Source organism: Maniola hyperantus, chromosome 1, assembly GCF_902806685.2.
Source record: "Maniola hyperantus chromosome 1, iAphHyp1.2, whole genome shotgun sequence".
Classification (NCBI taxonomy): Eukaryota; Metazoa; Arthropoda; class Insecta; order Lepidoptera; family Nymphalidae; genus Maniola; species Maniola hyperantus.
The window spans coordinates 3687427-3704313 of record NC_048536.1 but is presented as its reverse complement, the minus strand read 5'-3'; the positions used below and the strand labels follow the sequence as shown (position 1 = coordinate 3704313).

At 36.8% G+C, this 16887-nt stretch overlaps 1 protein-coding gene across 2 annotated transcripts in view; it reads left to right on the top strand.

The window, feature by feature from the left end:
* The first annotated feature begins 2775 nt into the window (after positions 1-2775).
* Positions 2776-16887, top strand: part of LOC117990800 (uncharacterized) — a 117153-nt gene continuing 103041 nt past the window's right edge. For both annotated transcript variants that reach the window (XM_069500768.1, XM_069500776.1), the window contains exon 1: positions 2776-3106. In XM_069500768.1, coding sequence (XP_069356869.1) covers positions 3025-3106 — 82 coding nt within the window. In that variant the 5' untranslated portion in view covers positions 2776-3024. The remainder of the gene's footprint in view (positions 3107-16887) is intronic.

Genomic DNA, 16887 nt, shown 5'->3' with positions numbered 1-16887 from the left:
TTTTCAAATATTTGATAACCAGAAAATAACGCGAAAAGGAAATCTTATATTTTGTAAAAGGTTACTATTATTGCAAATAAAACATCTGATTGACGCTAGAGGTCAACGAACGTTGCGTAAGTAGGCCACTCGGAGTTAATGCTGCGTCGTAGGCGTGGCTTTGACCCGAGTTTTGCACGCTATACATTGCGGGTGTGAAAAATACTAAATCACTAAAACTACAAAATGAGGCAAATGGTTATTGGTATCGGATTGCCGATTGTGTTTAGGTAGTATAATAATAACACTAAGTTTTTGCCAGCGTGCCGGTTACAACCTGTATCATAGTACGTACACGTAAGAACATATTATATAATGCATCTAAATGCATTCCTACCAATAAAGCAGTCAAAAACCAACGCTCGGGTCGTTCGCTCATTTCTGACACCTAAGATGGCGACCCTGCGGCATGCGGACTCAAAATAATTATTATTTCGACAAAAAACTGACCGGTTGGGAAGGCAATCAGGGTATGAGGCGGGGAGACGCCCCGCACACCCGCGCTCGCCCGCACCGGGTTAGCGCGGGGAGTATGCGAGGCATTTCAACCTGTCGCATACTAGGTATAGGTACGTTAGTACTATTATATCTTTTATCTGCACCCATGCTTTAAATCCTCTATAAAAGATTCTGAAACAGCTTATTGCCAACATTAAAACACCCAATATCTCAATAACCATTAAAGCATCCAAATGAGTGTTATAATGTTGTACTGAACTTCACTATAACACTCCTGTGAAAAAGAGACAGCGCTATACTTACGCTATAAATCTGTCTCGTTATGCCAGCAGTATAGCGCTAACTGTTTCAGAATCTTTTATAGAGGATTCATAATAATATTATGGGTGTAGATCAAGTCTTGTATGCAACTGTTGATAATTAGGTATTAAAACACTCAAGTCATACTATTATCACACTCGGCTTCGCCTCGTGTGATAAACTGGCTTTCGTGTTTTAATGCCCCTCTTTATACAACAGTTGCATAAATAACTATTGTGGTATAGGTAGGTTAAAGGAGGTAAGGATCTGGGACTAGAAATAGCAAATGCCCGAGCGCGCGTTAGGGACAAAATATAATACAATATTATTCGTCGTCGCAGCTGATAGCGTCCCGTACGCGCGCCCGGGGCGCTTGCGATATCAAGTCTCTCATACAGAGTTTTTACCAGAACGCTTAGTCGTAACCCACCGACAAAGACAAAGCGCGGCGTCTTGTAGGGTTCCGTCTAATAGGGAATTTACCATCAATTACTTTGAAAGTATTTTTTGTAATAAATCACTACCCATATAATAAATGCGAAAGTGTGTTTGTTTGTTGGTTTGTCCTTCAATCACGTCGCAACGAATCGATGTGATTTTTGCATGGGTATTGTTAAAGACCATGGGATTTTTGAAACCTAAATCGTGGACATCAACTAGTAAAATAACAATAATAATTAATATACATTCTTACTATCGAATTCAACCGGTGATTACGGTTCTAGCCGATGGTTCTGATAGACCGACATTATAGTGTTCACAGGACACAGTACACGTGCGTATTTTATTTAATGTAGCCCTTAAAGCCTTATCGATGGCCCTTATTGGCCCTAACACATACCAATGCGAGTCGATCGTGATTTTGATTCAGTCACGATATCTCTATGGCCCTATAAAGGTGGCTTACGGTAATTTTGGGCAGGCATAACTTATAGGCATAACAATAGATATTATAATATTATGTAGTTTCTTCGATATTATAATAGTTCTTTAAAGGTTCTTACGGCAACTCAAGACTCTACCGTTCATTATACTTATAAATATCATCTATATTAAATGGGAATATACGGAATATACTAACTGCCATACCCCTTCCAGGTTAACCCACTTTCATCTTAGACTGCATCATCACTTACCACCAGGTGAGATTGCATTCAAGAGTTAACTAGTATCTGAATAAAATAAAATAAATTTCGTATAAATAGTATCATTTATACGAAATTTATTTACGAATATAATTTCGTATAAATAGTATTTATACAAAATTTGTACAGTATGCTGTACACTCAAGACATACCTATTAAAGTTTAAGGGTGTCTGGCAGGGGGTTGCCACGATACTAAAGTGTCTGGCAACGCATGACGTGATTTCTGATACTATTTCGAAGCAAATTAAAAAATTAGACTATACTTTAACGAAAGATTTTATACGTCTTTGTTACCTGTTAGGTATCTGCCAAAACCACCATGATCCAAAGTCAAACCTAATAGTCATCTGGCCGTTCCTCCCTGTGTTGCTCCCTGCGCATGGAAACTTTCAGCTTTTATAGCAGCGAAGGTCTGGCCCTCACGGGCTCTTCTAGTCCATTAAAAATACACATTTTTACAAAAATCTGGAATACCACACAAACATATTTGTTTCAAGAACGTGTTTACAAAATTTCATTGAGTTTGATTATATATACAAATGGGCCCAGGGCCCAAACTAATTTAATTATGGAAAGCGCTGGTTAGCAATCTAGGGTTATGTCTCTCAAAAACTTTGCACTTACGTCAGTCGTTGCAGTATTAAAAGGTATACTTATGCGAAAGATCTGAAAGCTCCGTCTTACAAACTTTTCACAAAACTCGTAACAGAAACGAATTTCCACGGAAATTTAGATCAATGTGTGTTGGACTTTCCCAAAATGCTACGGACTACGGAGCTACGTCTGGCTACGGCCCGCATGTTGCAGAAATTTTAGTACCGTGTCAGCATTCTAACGGGTAGGGCGTATCTCGCGCGTTGTTATTTCCCATTTCACGCGCGTATTCATTTACGCAGTACAAGTTTACAACCTTTAATCCAATTACAGGTTAAAATTATGAAGGGTCAATGACACGTTTCTTGGGTTATGGTTGATAATGGGATAACGTTGGTAACTAATATGTGGTTAAAGGTTTTCCCGGTCTAAAGTTTCATTGTGTTTTGGTGGAAAATGTTTCGGGATGATGTGAGTTTGGAAAAATGTTGAAGGCGTTTCGAACGCGATGTACGCTCGGTGGATTGTTGCTGGCCTTGTGCGCCCTTGGTGTCCCAGGACTGATAGGTATTGTCACACGTTTGGTATTATGCAACGTAAGCTTTTCTCCACGCTTTTCACCGTCACGCAGCTTTTCACGATCTGTTTGCGTGCTTTTATCTTTGAATTTTTAATGCATTATTATTTAATTTATGTTCAACTCAACTCAAACCCAAATAATTTCGCAAGAATAGTGTATGTTCGTAGTGAGTAGCAGACTCTACTTTTTCCTTTTTTTGTGCCTGTGTAGATAACTAGATATATTCCACTCCACATAATATAGGTACCTACACAGTTTGAGCTTTTTACATGTTATTTGCGATATATTAAAAGGTAGCTAGGTACTTTCATATTTAAAAAAGATATTTCATATGAAATCAGCTATCTACATAATGTAGAGTTCGTACTTATACTGGAACTTAGAAATGTTTATACCTATTATAAGTGATCGAAATAATATTACTTTCTTAAATTATTTCCAACTTAATTTACAAAATTTTTATGTAGCTAGGTAGGACGTACCTATCTAGTTAAAAGTTGTAAGAACTTGGGTACCTACACAGACAGGGAATTAGTGATAGGTATAATATTTAATTGCAAACATTAAAATATACCTAGCTACTTTCCTAAGCGACGAAGTATTGACAAATCACCACATTACGACCCCTTAGATTTTTTCGATGTTCTAATTTGCAACGAATGACTTGCGAACATTGATAAGCTGGGTCTACACAAACTGCGGTGCGCGTTCTTACTTTTTGCACTTTAGCGTACCGCACTAACCATAAGTGTAAATGCGTAAATGTGTTTGTTTGTTGGTTTGCCGCAATCAGCAACGGATTGACGTAAATTTTCACATGGGTATACCCACTTAGTTAAAGCACAGAGTGGGCACTCATGTGCCCGCAGCATGTGGTTAAAGACCGGGTGAGTTACAGTAGTTACTTTTTCATGACAGCTTCTATGTGTAATTAGATTTGTCAGTCCTTGTTAATATATATCACTATTTGAATTGCGTACAACCGTTGTAGTTCGTTTCGTGGAATGCGATTACCGTAAAAACTACTTACTTAATAGAGATTATAACAGTACTACTGTGCTATAAAAATAATGAGCGCCATATCAAGCTTCCATAATTCAACTCACGCGTTTCGATCGCTGTCAGTTTTTGATGAACGTCAAAGGCGCCGCAATGTTCGTGCTTAAAATCATTTTGACATTCTTCCACGTAGACACGATCAAATACCGGGACGTACAAAATACGACCTGATTTTTAAATTAAATTTTTTAACCTTCACTAGAAAGAGGCATTTTATGCCCAGAGATTGAACCGATTAAAATTTCTGGTCCAAGCGAAGATTTTTTTAAATTCAATAACAATTATATTTGTCTTGATAATACCACAAAGGTGTTGAGGTGAATTGTTTTATATTACCTCTATATAAAAATCTAACAGGTGCAATTATTTTAATCAAAGTTTACCTAAAAATAACAAACGATCTATACGACTACATTCATAGGTATATCTATATAATTTTGTTTTCACAAAAGTGGCATACTTTACCCAAGGTGTTTCATATTTTACTTTTGAGTACGGAACCCTAAAAACACCATCACAGTGATAAATATAAACCATTTCTATTTTTTTAGGGTAATGAAATAAAAATAATTAATATATAAATCTAAATTAAAAGTAAAATACTTAACTTAAATTATATATATATATAAAACAAATAAAATAAATATTTGTTTTATATAAACAAATAAAATAAATATTTAATTTGAACGCAAATTTTCATCAATGTGTTCCGACCTCAAATGCAAATACTAGAGCGCACATGGCTGCAAATTCTCAGAGGTATTATAGTTTTTTTAGACATACTCTATAATAATGCAATAAACATTATTTATCAACAATTATAGTCCTTAAAATTTGAACAGTAAAATCTATTTCAGCTTGTGTAAGTTGTGAAAAAAAATGCATCTATTTTGTAGCATTTGGATTTGAATTGAATTGAAGGGAGAATGCTATTGTACAGCGTTTCAATGCATCAAACACAGATGTGCGGATTGATTTCTTATTATCAAATAGAATTTATAATTGAAACTGGCAGTTAGTAAGATGTTATCTTAATTAATTTATTTATTGCGGTTGGAACTGTAAACTTTTTGGAAAACCTTTTCAAAGTTAAAAATAATAAAATGCAAACTGAACTAAAATAACTAACCTGTAAATTAGTTTAGTAACTATTTGTTGACCTGATATCGATGCATGTTTCTTCATTTAAACAATTATGATTCTTGTTAGATCATCAAAAATCCATATAGTAAATGTGAAAGTGTGTTTGTCTGTCTGTTAACTTATCACAGCTTAACTGGTGAACTGGTTTTGACAAAATTTGGCACAGAGATAGCTTAGGTCCTAGGGACAGACATCTTTTTATCAAAGGAAACCAAAACTTTGCCATGAGATAAAAACCTGAATAAATGCGGACAATATCGCGAGCAACAGCTAAACAAAAATGGGTAATTATTACATTTGAATAGCACTCAAGCGAGGCTGCGGGCGAGAAGTAGTCGAGTAGTTCCCCGCAATGTACCTTTCGAGCATTCTTTACTAGAGACAGCCGTAAATATGAAATATTTTTAGCTTTTGAGTTGCGACAGTCATTGTGGGAACAAAGCTCTAACGCTTTCTATGGGAAATTGGGTTAGGATCATTTGTCAAACGGAACTTCACAAAACTTAATAATTCCAAACTCGACGGACCGTGAACAGCTTGGAACAGAAGTTGTCAAAGATGAAATTAACATAATATTTATCTAGAGAAGTAATCCCAGTAATCCATAGGTACTAATATTATATATGCGAAAGTGGGTCTGTCTGCCTGTCTGTTAGCTATTCACGTAACTCTGAAAGGCTGAGACCACAACATTGCGATGCGACGTCGCTCGGTCGGGTCGTAAAAATCTACGACGTCGCGATCTCGTAAGCGATGAAATTTTTGCGTGGCGTCAATGCATCAATCACATTGCGATGCGGCATCGTTTTTGCGATGCGATATTGCACCGCATTGTTGTGACCTTGCCCGGTATAGTGTAGGTCTAGGGGACTACGCTGTCTGAGCGATTTTCAACACTGAGAACATCGTGTATATACCTAGCTTTAATTTAGAAGTAGGGTATCCTTAAATTACAGTTTTCAAAAAATTACGTACACCTACATAATATTATTACTTCTTTTTGGCATCGATAAAAAGGAATTAGATTTATATCTACTAAATTAGCCTGCATATAGAAACTCTTTAAAAATTTCAAATAAAAAACGTATTCTACAAACCTGTCGAAATTAGTATGCCACTATGGATATTATATCAGTTTGTATGCATCATCAAGGAAAAACCCGTTTACTGTGTACTAAGTACATAGAGGTCGTTGATTTATTCTACTGATAAAATAAATTTAAAAAACCATGAGATATCGTATCAGACACCCGACAGAAGTGAATCTTCTTACGCATTCAATGAAATCTTTTACTTTGTCTCACTTACTCATATTATGGGCTACGTACAATACGCAATACCCAGCCTATGAGGTGCACATGTTCAATTATTGCGAGTTAGGTCTCCATTCCAAAACCCAAACGACCGTTAGTAATTATTTAATTTTTTAATGCTGTCACTTTTTAGCAACCGCATTATGCTCTTGCTAAATAGTGACAGCATTACAAGATTTTTAATTAATTTGTCCATGTGGAAGTATGCCTTAGTAGAGAAAAGATGGTCACTCTACACGCAGCGGTCATGATTGATGATATTTTTTCACGCTCCGCTCTCCTCTCTAACATTTTGAGGTTGGAAAATTTATTTTCAATCTCGTTAGTTAACCGCAATTAAATTTCAATAATTCCCAAAACTTTTTGATCGTCATAGTTTTTTTTATGTTAAAGTCGATCGTTTGTTTCTTTTATTGCTTGAATGGTGCTTTAATGCCACTAATTCAGTCAACAGTCGGCTAACAATCTTGAAAATGATTTTCAATTAGGTAGATTCAGGAATTACTGTTAAAATAGCTTCATCACCGTAATTATTAGAGTTACTTACAGAATTTTTACAGAAGTTACAGGAGTTTATTAGTTCCTAGGACCCTAGAATTTCATAAAACTTTAAAAAGTTATGAAAAATGTTAAATTGCTAAAGTTTACTGGTAAAAGCATGATCCATAGACATATAATTATCCATATCCATAGACATATATTTACATATTACACTAGATATGGCATGTCCAAGACGTGCCATACAAAATGACAGCTATTAATGCCGGTGCATCGTCACTTACCAGTTAGCACCAGGTGAGATAACAGTCAAGGGCTTACTTGTACCTATGTGAATTAAAAAAAACGTCCCACCGAGCGTACCGGGATTTAAAAGTGATACTTTGTGTGTTAACAGATGTCTCATCAGTCATCTCTCATTTAGTTCCGAGTACGCTCACGTGACGCTCACTGCTGCTACCAGGCGCCAAAATGGCGATAACCAAGTTAACTACCTAGGTACTTCAAAAAAAACCACGTCATCGATTGCATATCTAACGTACTATAGGTACATAGCAGGAATATACCAGAACGCTAGCAAAAACTTAATTGTTATACCTACTACCTAAACACAATCCAATACCAATAACCATTTGCGTCATTTCGTAGCTTAATGATTTAGTATTTTAAAACCCGAAATGTAATAGCGTGCAAAACTCGGGTCAATGCCCCGCCTACGATGTGGCATTGACTCCGAGTAACTTACCCAACGTTCGTGAAGCTCTAGCGTCAGTCAGATGTTTTATTTGCAATATATCGTGAACTTTTACAAAATATAGGATTTTTTTGAAATATTTTTTCGCGTTTTTTTATGGTATCATATCAGTAATCATCAGTACTATCACCTGTCTACGTTTATGCCAGCACATGAGTAGATATTTCTACTCGTGTGATGCTAGCATTCTGGTTACATATAGTAATACATACATTCTGGTATATCTATGGAATGGATTATTCATTTTATTCAAAAAGTCATATTCAAAGCTCGAGCTCGTACCGACTGTTTATCTCGGAGCTGTTTTAGGTACCAATACAGACTTTTTAAACAAAAAATACATGCAAGTACCTAACCTGGATCCAGTAAGTCCCAGTGGATAATGTATTCCACGCCAGGCGCCTTCGTTTCAAAGTCAAAGAAGAGCTTTTAACGTATGACACTTGCATACGAAATGCGATGTTAGAATTTTCAAAGATTTAGGTAGCTACTTACCTGTATTATTTGTCTGTTTAGGTCTCACCGGTTCCATACTTGACACTAGGTCTATTACTCATCATCATCAACCCATCGCCGGCTCACTACAGAGCACGGGTGTTTTCAGAGTAAGAAGGGTTTTGGGCATAGTCTACCACGCTGGCCATGTGCGGATTGATAGACTTCACACACCTTTGAGAACATTATGGAGAACACTCAGGCATGCAGGTTTCCTCACGATGTTTTCCTTCACCGTTATAGCAAGTGATATTTAATTAATTAAACGCACATAACTCCGAAAAGTTAGAGGTGCGTGCCCGGAATCGAACTCCCGACCTCCGATCAGGAGGCTGACGTCCTAACCACTAGGCTATCATAGCTTCAGCAGGTCTATTATGTAATTGTTTGTTCGTTGTTTCGTACTTTTGCTTGGACTTACTGCAGATTGAGACAAATCTTGCACAGTTTTTAAACAAATACAAACACACACCCACACACAAAGCTAAACAAATTATATAATCGTCTTATGATGTTTTAACTTGTCCAAAGTGTGAATACTGATCAAATGATAGTAAATGATCATTCTTCTACAGTAAAAATTACTTTTCTCATGATTTTCGGTGTCCAAGATTAAAATCGGGGTAAATAAAACTGATGGCAAAAGCTAGTAAAAAATAGGTAATAATAAAAGGAAGGGAAGCTTTAAAGGGAAAAATCTCCTTTGTCCCGCTGTTTCTGTGTTTTATTACTTTTCCTACATTCTGTCGAATGAGAAGTTTTGCCCCACTTTGAAGTATCCGTTCGTATTCCGTACATCCTCGATATGTGTTCGAACATGAGAGGCTGGCGGCGATCCAAAAGAGGTGTCTTTGACAATATTCCTGACCCATTTTACTAAATTTGACACCGAAAGTCATGAGAAAAGTTTTTTGTATTGTATAAGAATGAATGATCGATTAGGTATATTATGATCATTGTTCACACTTTAGTTGGTCAAGGTTATTGTGTTTTTTTATCACAATCACTACCCCTATTATAAATGCGAAACTGTGTTTGTTTGTTGGTTTGTTGGTTTGTCCTTCAATCACGCCGCAACGGAGCAACGGATCGATGTGATATTTTGCATAGGTATAGTTTAAGACCTGGAGAGTGACATAGGCTAATTTTTATCCCCGAAAATCAAAGAGTTCCCACTGGATTTTAAAAACCTAAATCCACGCGTACAAAGTCGCGCGCATCAGCTAGTATAATATATATCTAGTTATGTCAAGCGCTAAATTATTGTCTTCAGATAAAACAATGTTGTCTACTATTATTATCGTAAATTGAGTGAAAGATCATTAATCCCTATCATTTACCAAGTATCAAACTGTGTTTGGCTTCGGCTTATAATACTTAATCAATACTATGGGGTGCTAGATTAATTAATATCTAACACTTCACTAGGATCACAGCTTCACAGAGTACTTTGACTAGAATATTGTTTTCGTTTCTACGCATAAAACAAATATATGTATAGGTTGTTACTTTGGGAGAGGTCAATGAGACAAAAACTAAAATCACAGATATATCTACTCGTGTGCTAAAACTAAGTATTAGATATAGAAATAGCGTCCATGATTTTACTCACCTACTACTTCGTTGGCTATATTACCCAAAATTTTTGGGTAATATTATTGTTTTCTTTGGTTGGTCTATTGGTTCTTTTTGGCCCAAAAAGAACCGTCGCCTCGAAATTAAAAAACAGAGTCGATTGTTCAGTTAAACTTAGAAAATTACCCTTTTACATGTTCTAAAAACAACAAAAGAAAGAAAAAAAATGTAGTCTAAAACTTAATTAAATAGAGCGAGCGAAGGAAAAGCCTTATTTACTGAAAACTACTTCCATGATAGTTTTAATTTATGTCATTAAACGGACGTTGCTGTTACCTAAGTTAAGTAATAAATTCTTTTTACTAAAATCCACTGAAATTTCGCCGTAGCGAAGTTTTGTGCTCATCTGGGAGACCCAAGAAGTGGGTCACGTACTGTTGCACGTGTCCTCGTTCATACACGAAACTACTTTTGTGACGGAGAAAACGAGAGACGGAGAACTTTACACGAATCGATAATTTTTAGGGTTCCGTACCTCAAAGGAAAAACGGAACCCTGATAGGATCACTTTGTTTTTTGTCTGTCCGTCCGTCAGTCCGTCTGTTTGTCCGTCCGTCCGTCTGTCTGTCTGTCAAGAAACCTATAGGGTACTTCCGCTCAGTACCGCCGCCCATATGAACATTTGCAGCACCAGAGGAATCACCAACGCGATGCCGAACTTTCGGGAATATGTTGATTCGCCCCTTGAATACCCCATGTTGGAATCTTGTGATTTCAACTAGACGTGTTTATTTACTCAAATACTTTAAAGACTAAGCGCGAAGTACAATGGGCATAGTGAATTCACCAACATTGCATCTTGGCCCCAGTCTGGGGTCCCACCCCTCTCAATACAGCTTATGTTTTGTACGCAGAATTGATTTCCCTACCCCTCCTCCCTCCTTTTTAAAAATAGAGCCATGACTTTGACGCATAAGGGACTTGTGCGGTGTAGTGTAGGTACTATGTCCCAGAAAAAAGTATAGTAGCTACACTTTATTACCGCGTGCGCGTGCGATGCTTTGTGACTTGTGGCACGATTTTATGGCTGGCTTACATTACTCAGTAGATTTCAGCACAGTGATTTAATAAGACTGTGCTGTGTTGCTGCTGGAATAATATACGCAGCATTCTGATTTCAGGTCAGTAACGAATCCATTTAGCAGTTCAATCTAGTAACAAGATTGGCATGACTTTTCAATTTAACGCATCCAATTCAGCGCGATTGGAATCGTCTGGACGCCAAAACGGGCTCGGCCTGTTTATGTGCACAATCCACAATCTATGCAACTCCAATGACTTAAGCTGACTAAAATAATGTAGATTGTAGACCATCCATTGCGGTTCAGAGGAAGTAAGAACTACCCCGCTCTAGCGACTGAATTAATGTAAGCCGACCGTTATAATTAAATACGTATACAAGCGACCACCTGCGGTTTCACTCACATCGGAATTTCAAAAAATCCGGTCCAATGGTTTGGGCTGGGTATTGATGAATTAGTCAGTGAGTGATCAAGACATGAAAAAAATCGGTTAAGCTGATGAGCTAGCAGACAGACAGCCACACATAAGCATTTAAAATATACTATGGAAGTATGTATGGATTTAGATTTGTCTGCAGGTTCCGCACCGCCTAGGCCTGTCAGATCGAAAAAGCCCGTGGCCCAGCGGTAACTGGGGTTAGCTGAAAGTTGTGTTCACCTATTGTGTGCAAAGTGAAGTAAAGTGTGCAGAAGTGCAGTGCAGTTGACAAAATGTCTTCAAAGTGCTGATATATTCGGCGCGAACACTTTGTGTTTTCCACTTTTATTTTTCCCGCGTATTTTCATGGGGAAAAATGGGGGAAAACGAACCAATTTGTCTGATGATGTCTGTTGTTGGAGGGGATCGTGTTTTTGTTTGTTTCATGGCGAAAAGCGAAAGTTTTGCAACGCAGAATGTAATATATGAGTTGGTATGTGAAATTTGTTATTGCCATGTTTGATAAAATTATTCGGTTCACGTACATTTTGTCCTGTAATGCAAACCTTCCATAATATTATGTTTAATTATAATTTGTGAGGTTTAGCGTATGTACATACTCGTATGTATTGGTTTTTGTAGTGTAGCTTCTTCACGGCCCGTTGGGATGGGCCCGGCCCGGCCCGGCCCGGGGACCTTATTGCCAAAAAGTGGAACGAATATGAATGAACGCAGTGATGATTACGTCGAGCAGCTTCGCTTTTTTGTATACACGTCTTTACTCGATGCTTTTGTTATGAAGCTAAGCTACTAACAGCAGGATGTCCGCAACTTTTTCCGCATGAGATTAGGTTTTTTAAAAATCCAGTGGGAACTCTTTGATTTTCCGAAATTAAGTAGGTATATGTTACTCTCCAGGTCTGTAACTACATACATCCATGCAAAAAATATCCAGGTTGATCCGTTGTTCAATTACGGTATAATTGAATGACAAATCAAAAAACAAAATTTTTCACTTACAAATTTTTATCATGAATCTTCTAAATATATAAAAGGAAAAGCTGACTGACTGACTGACTGATCTATTAACGCACAGCTCAAACTACTGGACGGATCGTGCTGAAAGGCCTGCAGATAACTATTATGACGTAAGCAGCCGCTAAGAAAGGATTTTTGAAAATTCAACCCCTAAGATGGTGAAATAGGGGTTTGAAATTTGTCTAGTCCACGCGGACGAAGTCGCGAGCATAAGCTAGTTAAGATATAAGATCAGTCAATGCACTAGTTTAACATGACAATTACACTTCTTCTAGTTGCGTATTAACTTAGAGAGGCCCTTCATTTTCCCCCAAATTCGTTAATTTCCCTTAACGTCCTGCCCCTGCGACCTGTCCCTTCCGTTTCTACCATTAATGAAAACAAAATGACCCTTTAGTCTGTCTATTTAACGTTTAATTTGCTGTAATCAAGACGAGACTGATCCCACTCCTGAACAAATTGGTCCAACATTAATTGATCTTTGATTATGTACAACTTCTATGCGATATTTATCAAAGTGTTGATTTAAGAAAGGTCGATTGCTACTGGTTATAGTCTAGTAATAGTTTCAGATACGGTGGTTAGATTTCAAATGCTTTCAATACAAGAAAGAGATTTTATTGAGACTACTAATTTATATCAACTGGCAAGTTTTCAGTTTTTACGAGGTCTGCTTATTTTAAACTATAACTTTCTTCTTATTTCTGGCAACTTTTCAGTATTTACTAAGTGCTTATCTCATACCGTAAATTTCTTCTGATTTCTGGTAAGTTTAAAGTATTTACTAGGGGTCTGCTTATTTCATACCATAACTTTCATCTTATTTCTGGCAAGTTTTTAGTATTTATTAGGAATTTCTTTATTTCGTTATCATAATTTCTTCTTAGTTCTGGTAAGTTTTCAGTATTTACTATGGTCTACTTATTTCGTAATAATAACTTTCTTCTTAATTCTGGCAAGTTAGTATTTTCTACGGGGATTATGCGTACAATATGACTTTTCACGCGCCATTTAAACTTTATATGTCAATTGTCATGTCATGTATTGGATTTTAGTCCTTATTTCAAAGGTGAAAGTACTTTGACATGACAGTTGACACAACCTAGAGTAAAAATGGCGCGTGAGAACTGAGAAGTCATTTTGTACAGACTTTAATATTTCGTTACCCGTTTTATAGCTTGTATCTCCGAGATGAAAGCTATACGATTAGGAATGCTCACATTGTAGTTGTACCATGTTACATAAGAAAGAAAGAAAGAAAAAAAGAAAGAAAACTTTTATAACATAACTCATTATGACTGGTCAGTTGCCAGCTTGAGACTCATAGAGACTTAAGAAATAATGTGTAGATAAAGTATATGTATCCGATTCATAGAACATCTTACAGGTGCCTCCTAACCTACTATAGTGGTTGTGGGTCGTAGCTATAGTAACGCTTGATCAAAATTAAGCAAGGGGTGAGCTCTTGCGGAAACGGGACAAAAGAAGATTACATGTGAGTGTGAAAGAGAGATCAGGTGTTAGGGGTTGATGCAGTGCGCACTTGGCTGTATTTGGTTTTTTTTATCAAGTAACACATCCTAGGAGAAGATTTAGAACAGAAACTCAAAATTGCGAGCTTGCTCCCCGCATTCACAACAATTTACAATGTGATTCCAGTTACTTAATTTGTTTTTTATGACGAAATCATTGCGGATTTGCGCGTTGGAAATTCGCATCGCAATTTTGCGTCCTTAAGGATGCAAAATTGTCTAACATCAAGGAACAAACAATGTGAGAAAATAAAATCGATCGTTACAGAATAACACAAAATTTTAATGTAGGTATTAAAACCAACTAGAATGTAAGTCAACAAGTGGGTTAGAAAACAATTTCGACAGCTTTACCAATATATAAAAATGTACTTAATAAAAAGAATCTGAAAAAACTGACGTAAATTGGCTGGCTGAGACATCTCTGCTTTCTCTGTATGCTTCTTTATTGCAGCTACAAAGTAGAACGGGGCGATCCACAGGTAAAAAGTCATTATGCTCGCTAAACACTTGGACGATAGTTCCATATTTTTGTAGACCCAGTGGTCCAGTAGTATGAGAAAGCGCATGCGTTGCCTTCTCCCTTTAAGACGAGTGTACTCTTGGAGTTAAATTGCATTAGTCTGCTATTTGGATGAGTGCCTCGTGCCTCGAATCTGTTCGATGGCGTCCGCGTCCGTGTGTTGATTGCAGATGGAAATAGGCTAGCACTCGTAATAAAGGTAATATAACTTTTTACGATGTTAGGTATAAATATAGCAGTAATTTCCCGGATCGTGCTAAGTGTTAGTTAACAGTAAATTGATATGCTTAATGGTCGAAATACTATAAGCGCTCTTTTATTAAGTACCGCCGTTTTTCAAAGTGCGATTGTTTTTACAGGAAGGTCATTAGCCTGAGTAATTCTGGGTTTGTTGAATTCTCTCGAACTTTGTATAGATGCTAAAATGATTAAGACTTTGGCCTCAAGGATCGAAGCCGGGTACGCACCTCTATCTTTTCGGAGTACCTACCTAATATGCGTTTTAAGCAATCTCTACATAGTATAAAATAAAGTCGCTTCCCGCTGTCTGTCTGTATGTATGAACGCGTAGATCTTTTAAACTACGTAACGGATTTTAATGCGGTTTTCACCAATAGATAGAGTGATTCAAGAGAAAGGTTTATAGGTATAATTTAATATTGGTTTGTGTTAATTTGTTGAAATATGACGATATTTGAACAAAATGTCGGCAGAAATCAAGCTTCCATCGAATATTAACAAATATTCCGCGCAACAAAACGAGACGGAGGCGGCGGCGGTGGTTGCATTTATAATATTAGTATGGAAGTGACACTACATGAGTATCTACATTGCCACCCATGCGAAGCCGGGGCGGGTCGCTAGTTAAATATAACTTCATTTAACGATGAAGGAAAACCGGACCACGGCACTATTTGAAAAATTCTTTGACCATTTGAAAGATATAAATGATTCCAGATGGACGTAGGCTATATTGATCAATCTGGGCAAAATCAAGGCGGGCCGCTAGTCTATTAATATAGCAGGGAAGAGACAGATAAACGTCGTTATTTGACATCTACATGCAATTTTGGCTGATTTACGCGCATAGTGCTCACAGGAACTAGATTTTCTTAATCTAAGAGTCTACTAAATAGTTTTATGGCTCATTGGCGAATGCTCTGAGACATAGATGTATGTCATATAACTAATACCAGAGAAATACCTTCAACGTTTGGTATCTGAGCCAAATATCTTCATAATATATCTTTCACGGGATAAGCCAATAGTGATCCCTGTAATTATTTCCCTAATCCAGAATATTTGTTTAGGTTAAACCCGCCCGAATACGTTTATATTGCTTTATAAATTAACGGGAAAGGTCTTAAAAGGGTTTCGACGAGATAAATAGTTTTTTCTTTAATCAGAGTTATTCCAAGCAATTTTAAGTAGGAATCGAAGGTTCGCATTGATTCGTAAGAGAAAATCATCTAGTTAAATTAATGTAAGCAACCGATTTAAGTGAAATTTTTCGTGAAAAAACTATTTTAAGTGCGAAAATTGAAAAATCACTTAAGCCTAAAAACGAGCAAAATATCACGTTTGTTGTATGGGAGCCCCCTTAAATATTTATTTTATTCTGTTTTTAGTAAGTATTTGTTGTTATAGCGGCAACAGAAATACATCATCTGTGAAAATTTCAACTAACTATCACGATTCATGAGATACAGCGTGGTGACTAGAGTATTCGATCCCGGGATCCCGAGATCCGGGATCCCGGGATCGAATACTCTAGTCATATTTTAGTCCCGAAATTTTCGGGATCAAATTTAATGAATCCCGGGATTTTCGGGATTGATACATTTTTTAAATAAGTCAATAAAAATTTGCGTGAAACGAAACGTACTTACCTTGATTTGACATTTTGACAGCCATCTTGTTTACACAGCTGATTTCATTTGTTTTTGCTAACGACCGGTACCGGATTATGCGTAAAAGTGTGTAAAAATTCCCGCTTCACGTCGTGTAAGTATAAATATTTTTTTTGTTTATTGGTGATAATCAATGAAATTATTAAAAGCAAATTTTTCAGCCTCTTCATATTTGTGCAACAAATTGAGAAGTACGCTTGCAGATGAGACGAATGCGTTGTTATTCCTTAATTTTATTTTTAACCGACTTCAAAAAAAGGAGGAGGTTCTCAATTCGTCGGAAACTTTTTTTTTTTTTTTTTTTTTTTTTTTTTTTTATGTATGTTCCCCGATTACGCGAAGACACCTGGACCGATTTTTAGCTTAGTAAACAGTAGATTTTTAACCAGTCATAGCATAATTCCGTGGGACCACTAAAAATTGTGAAA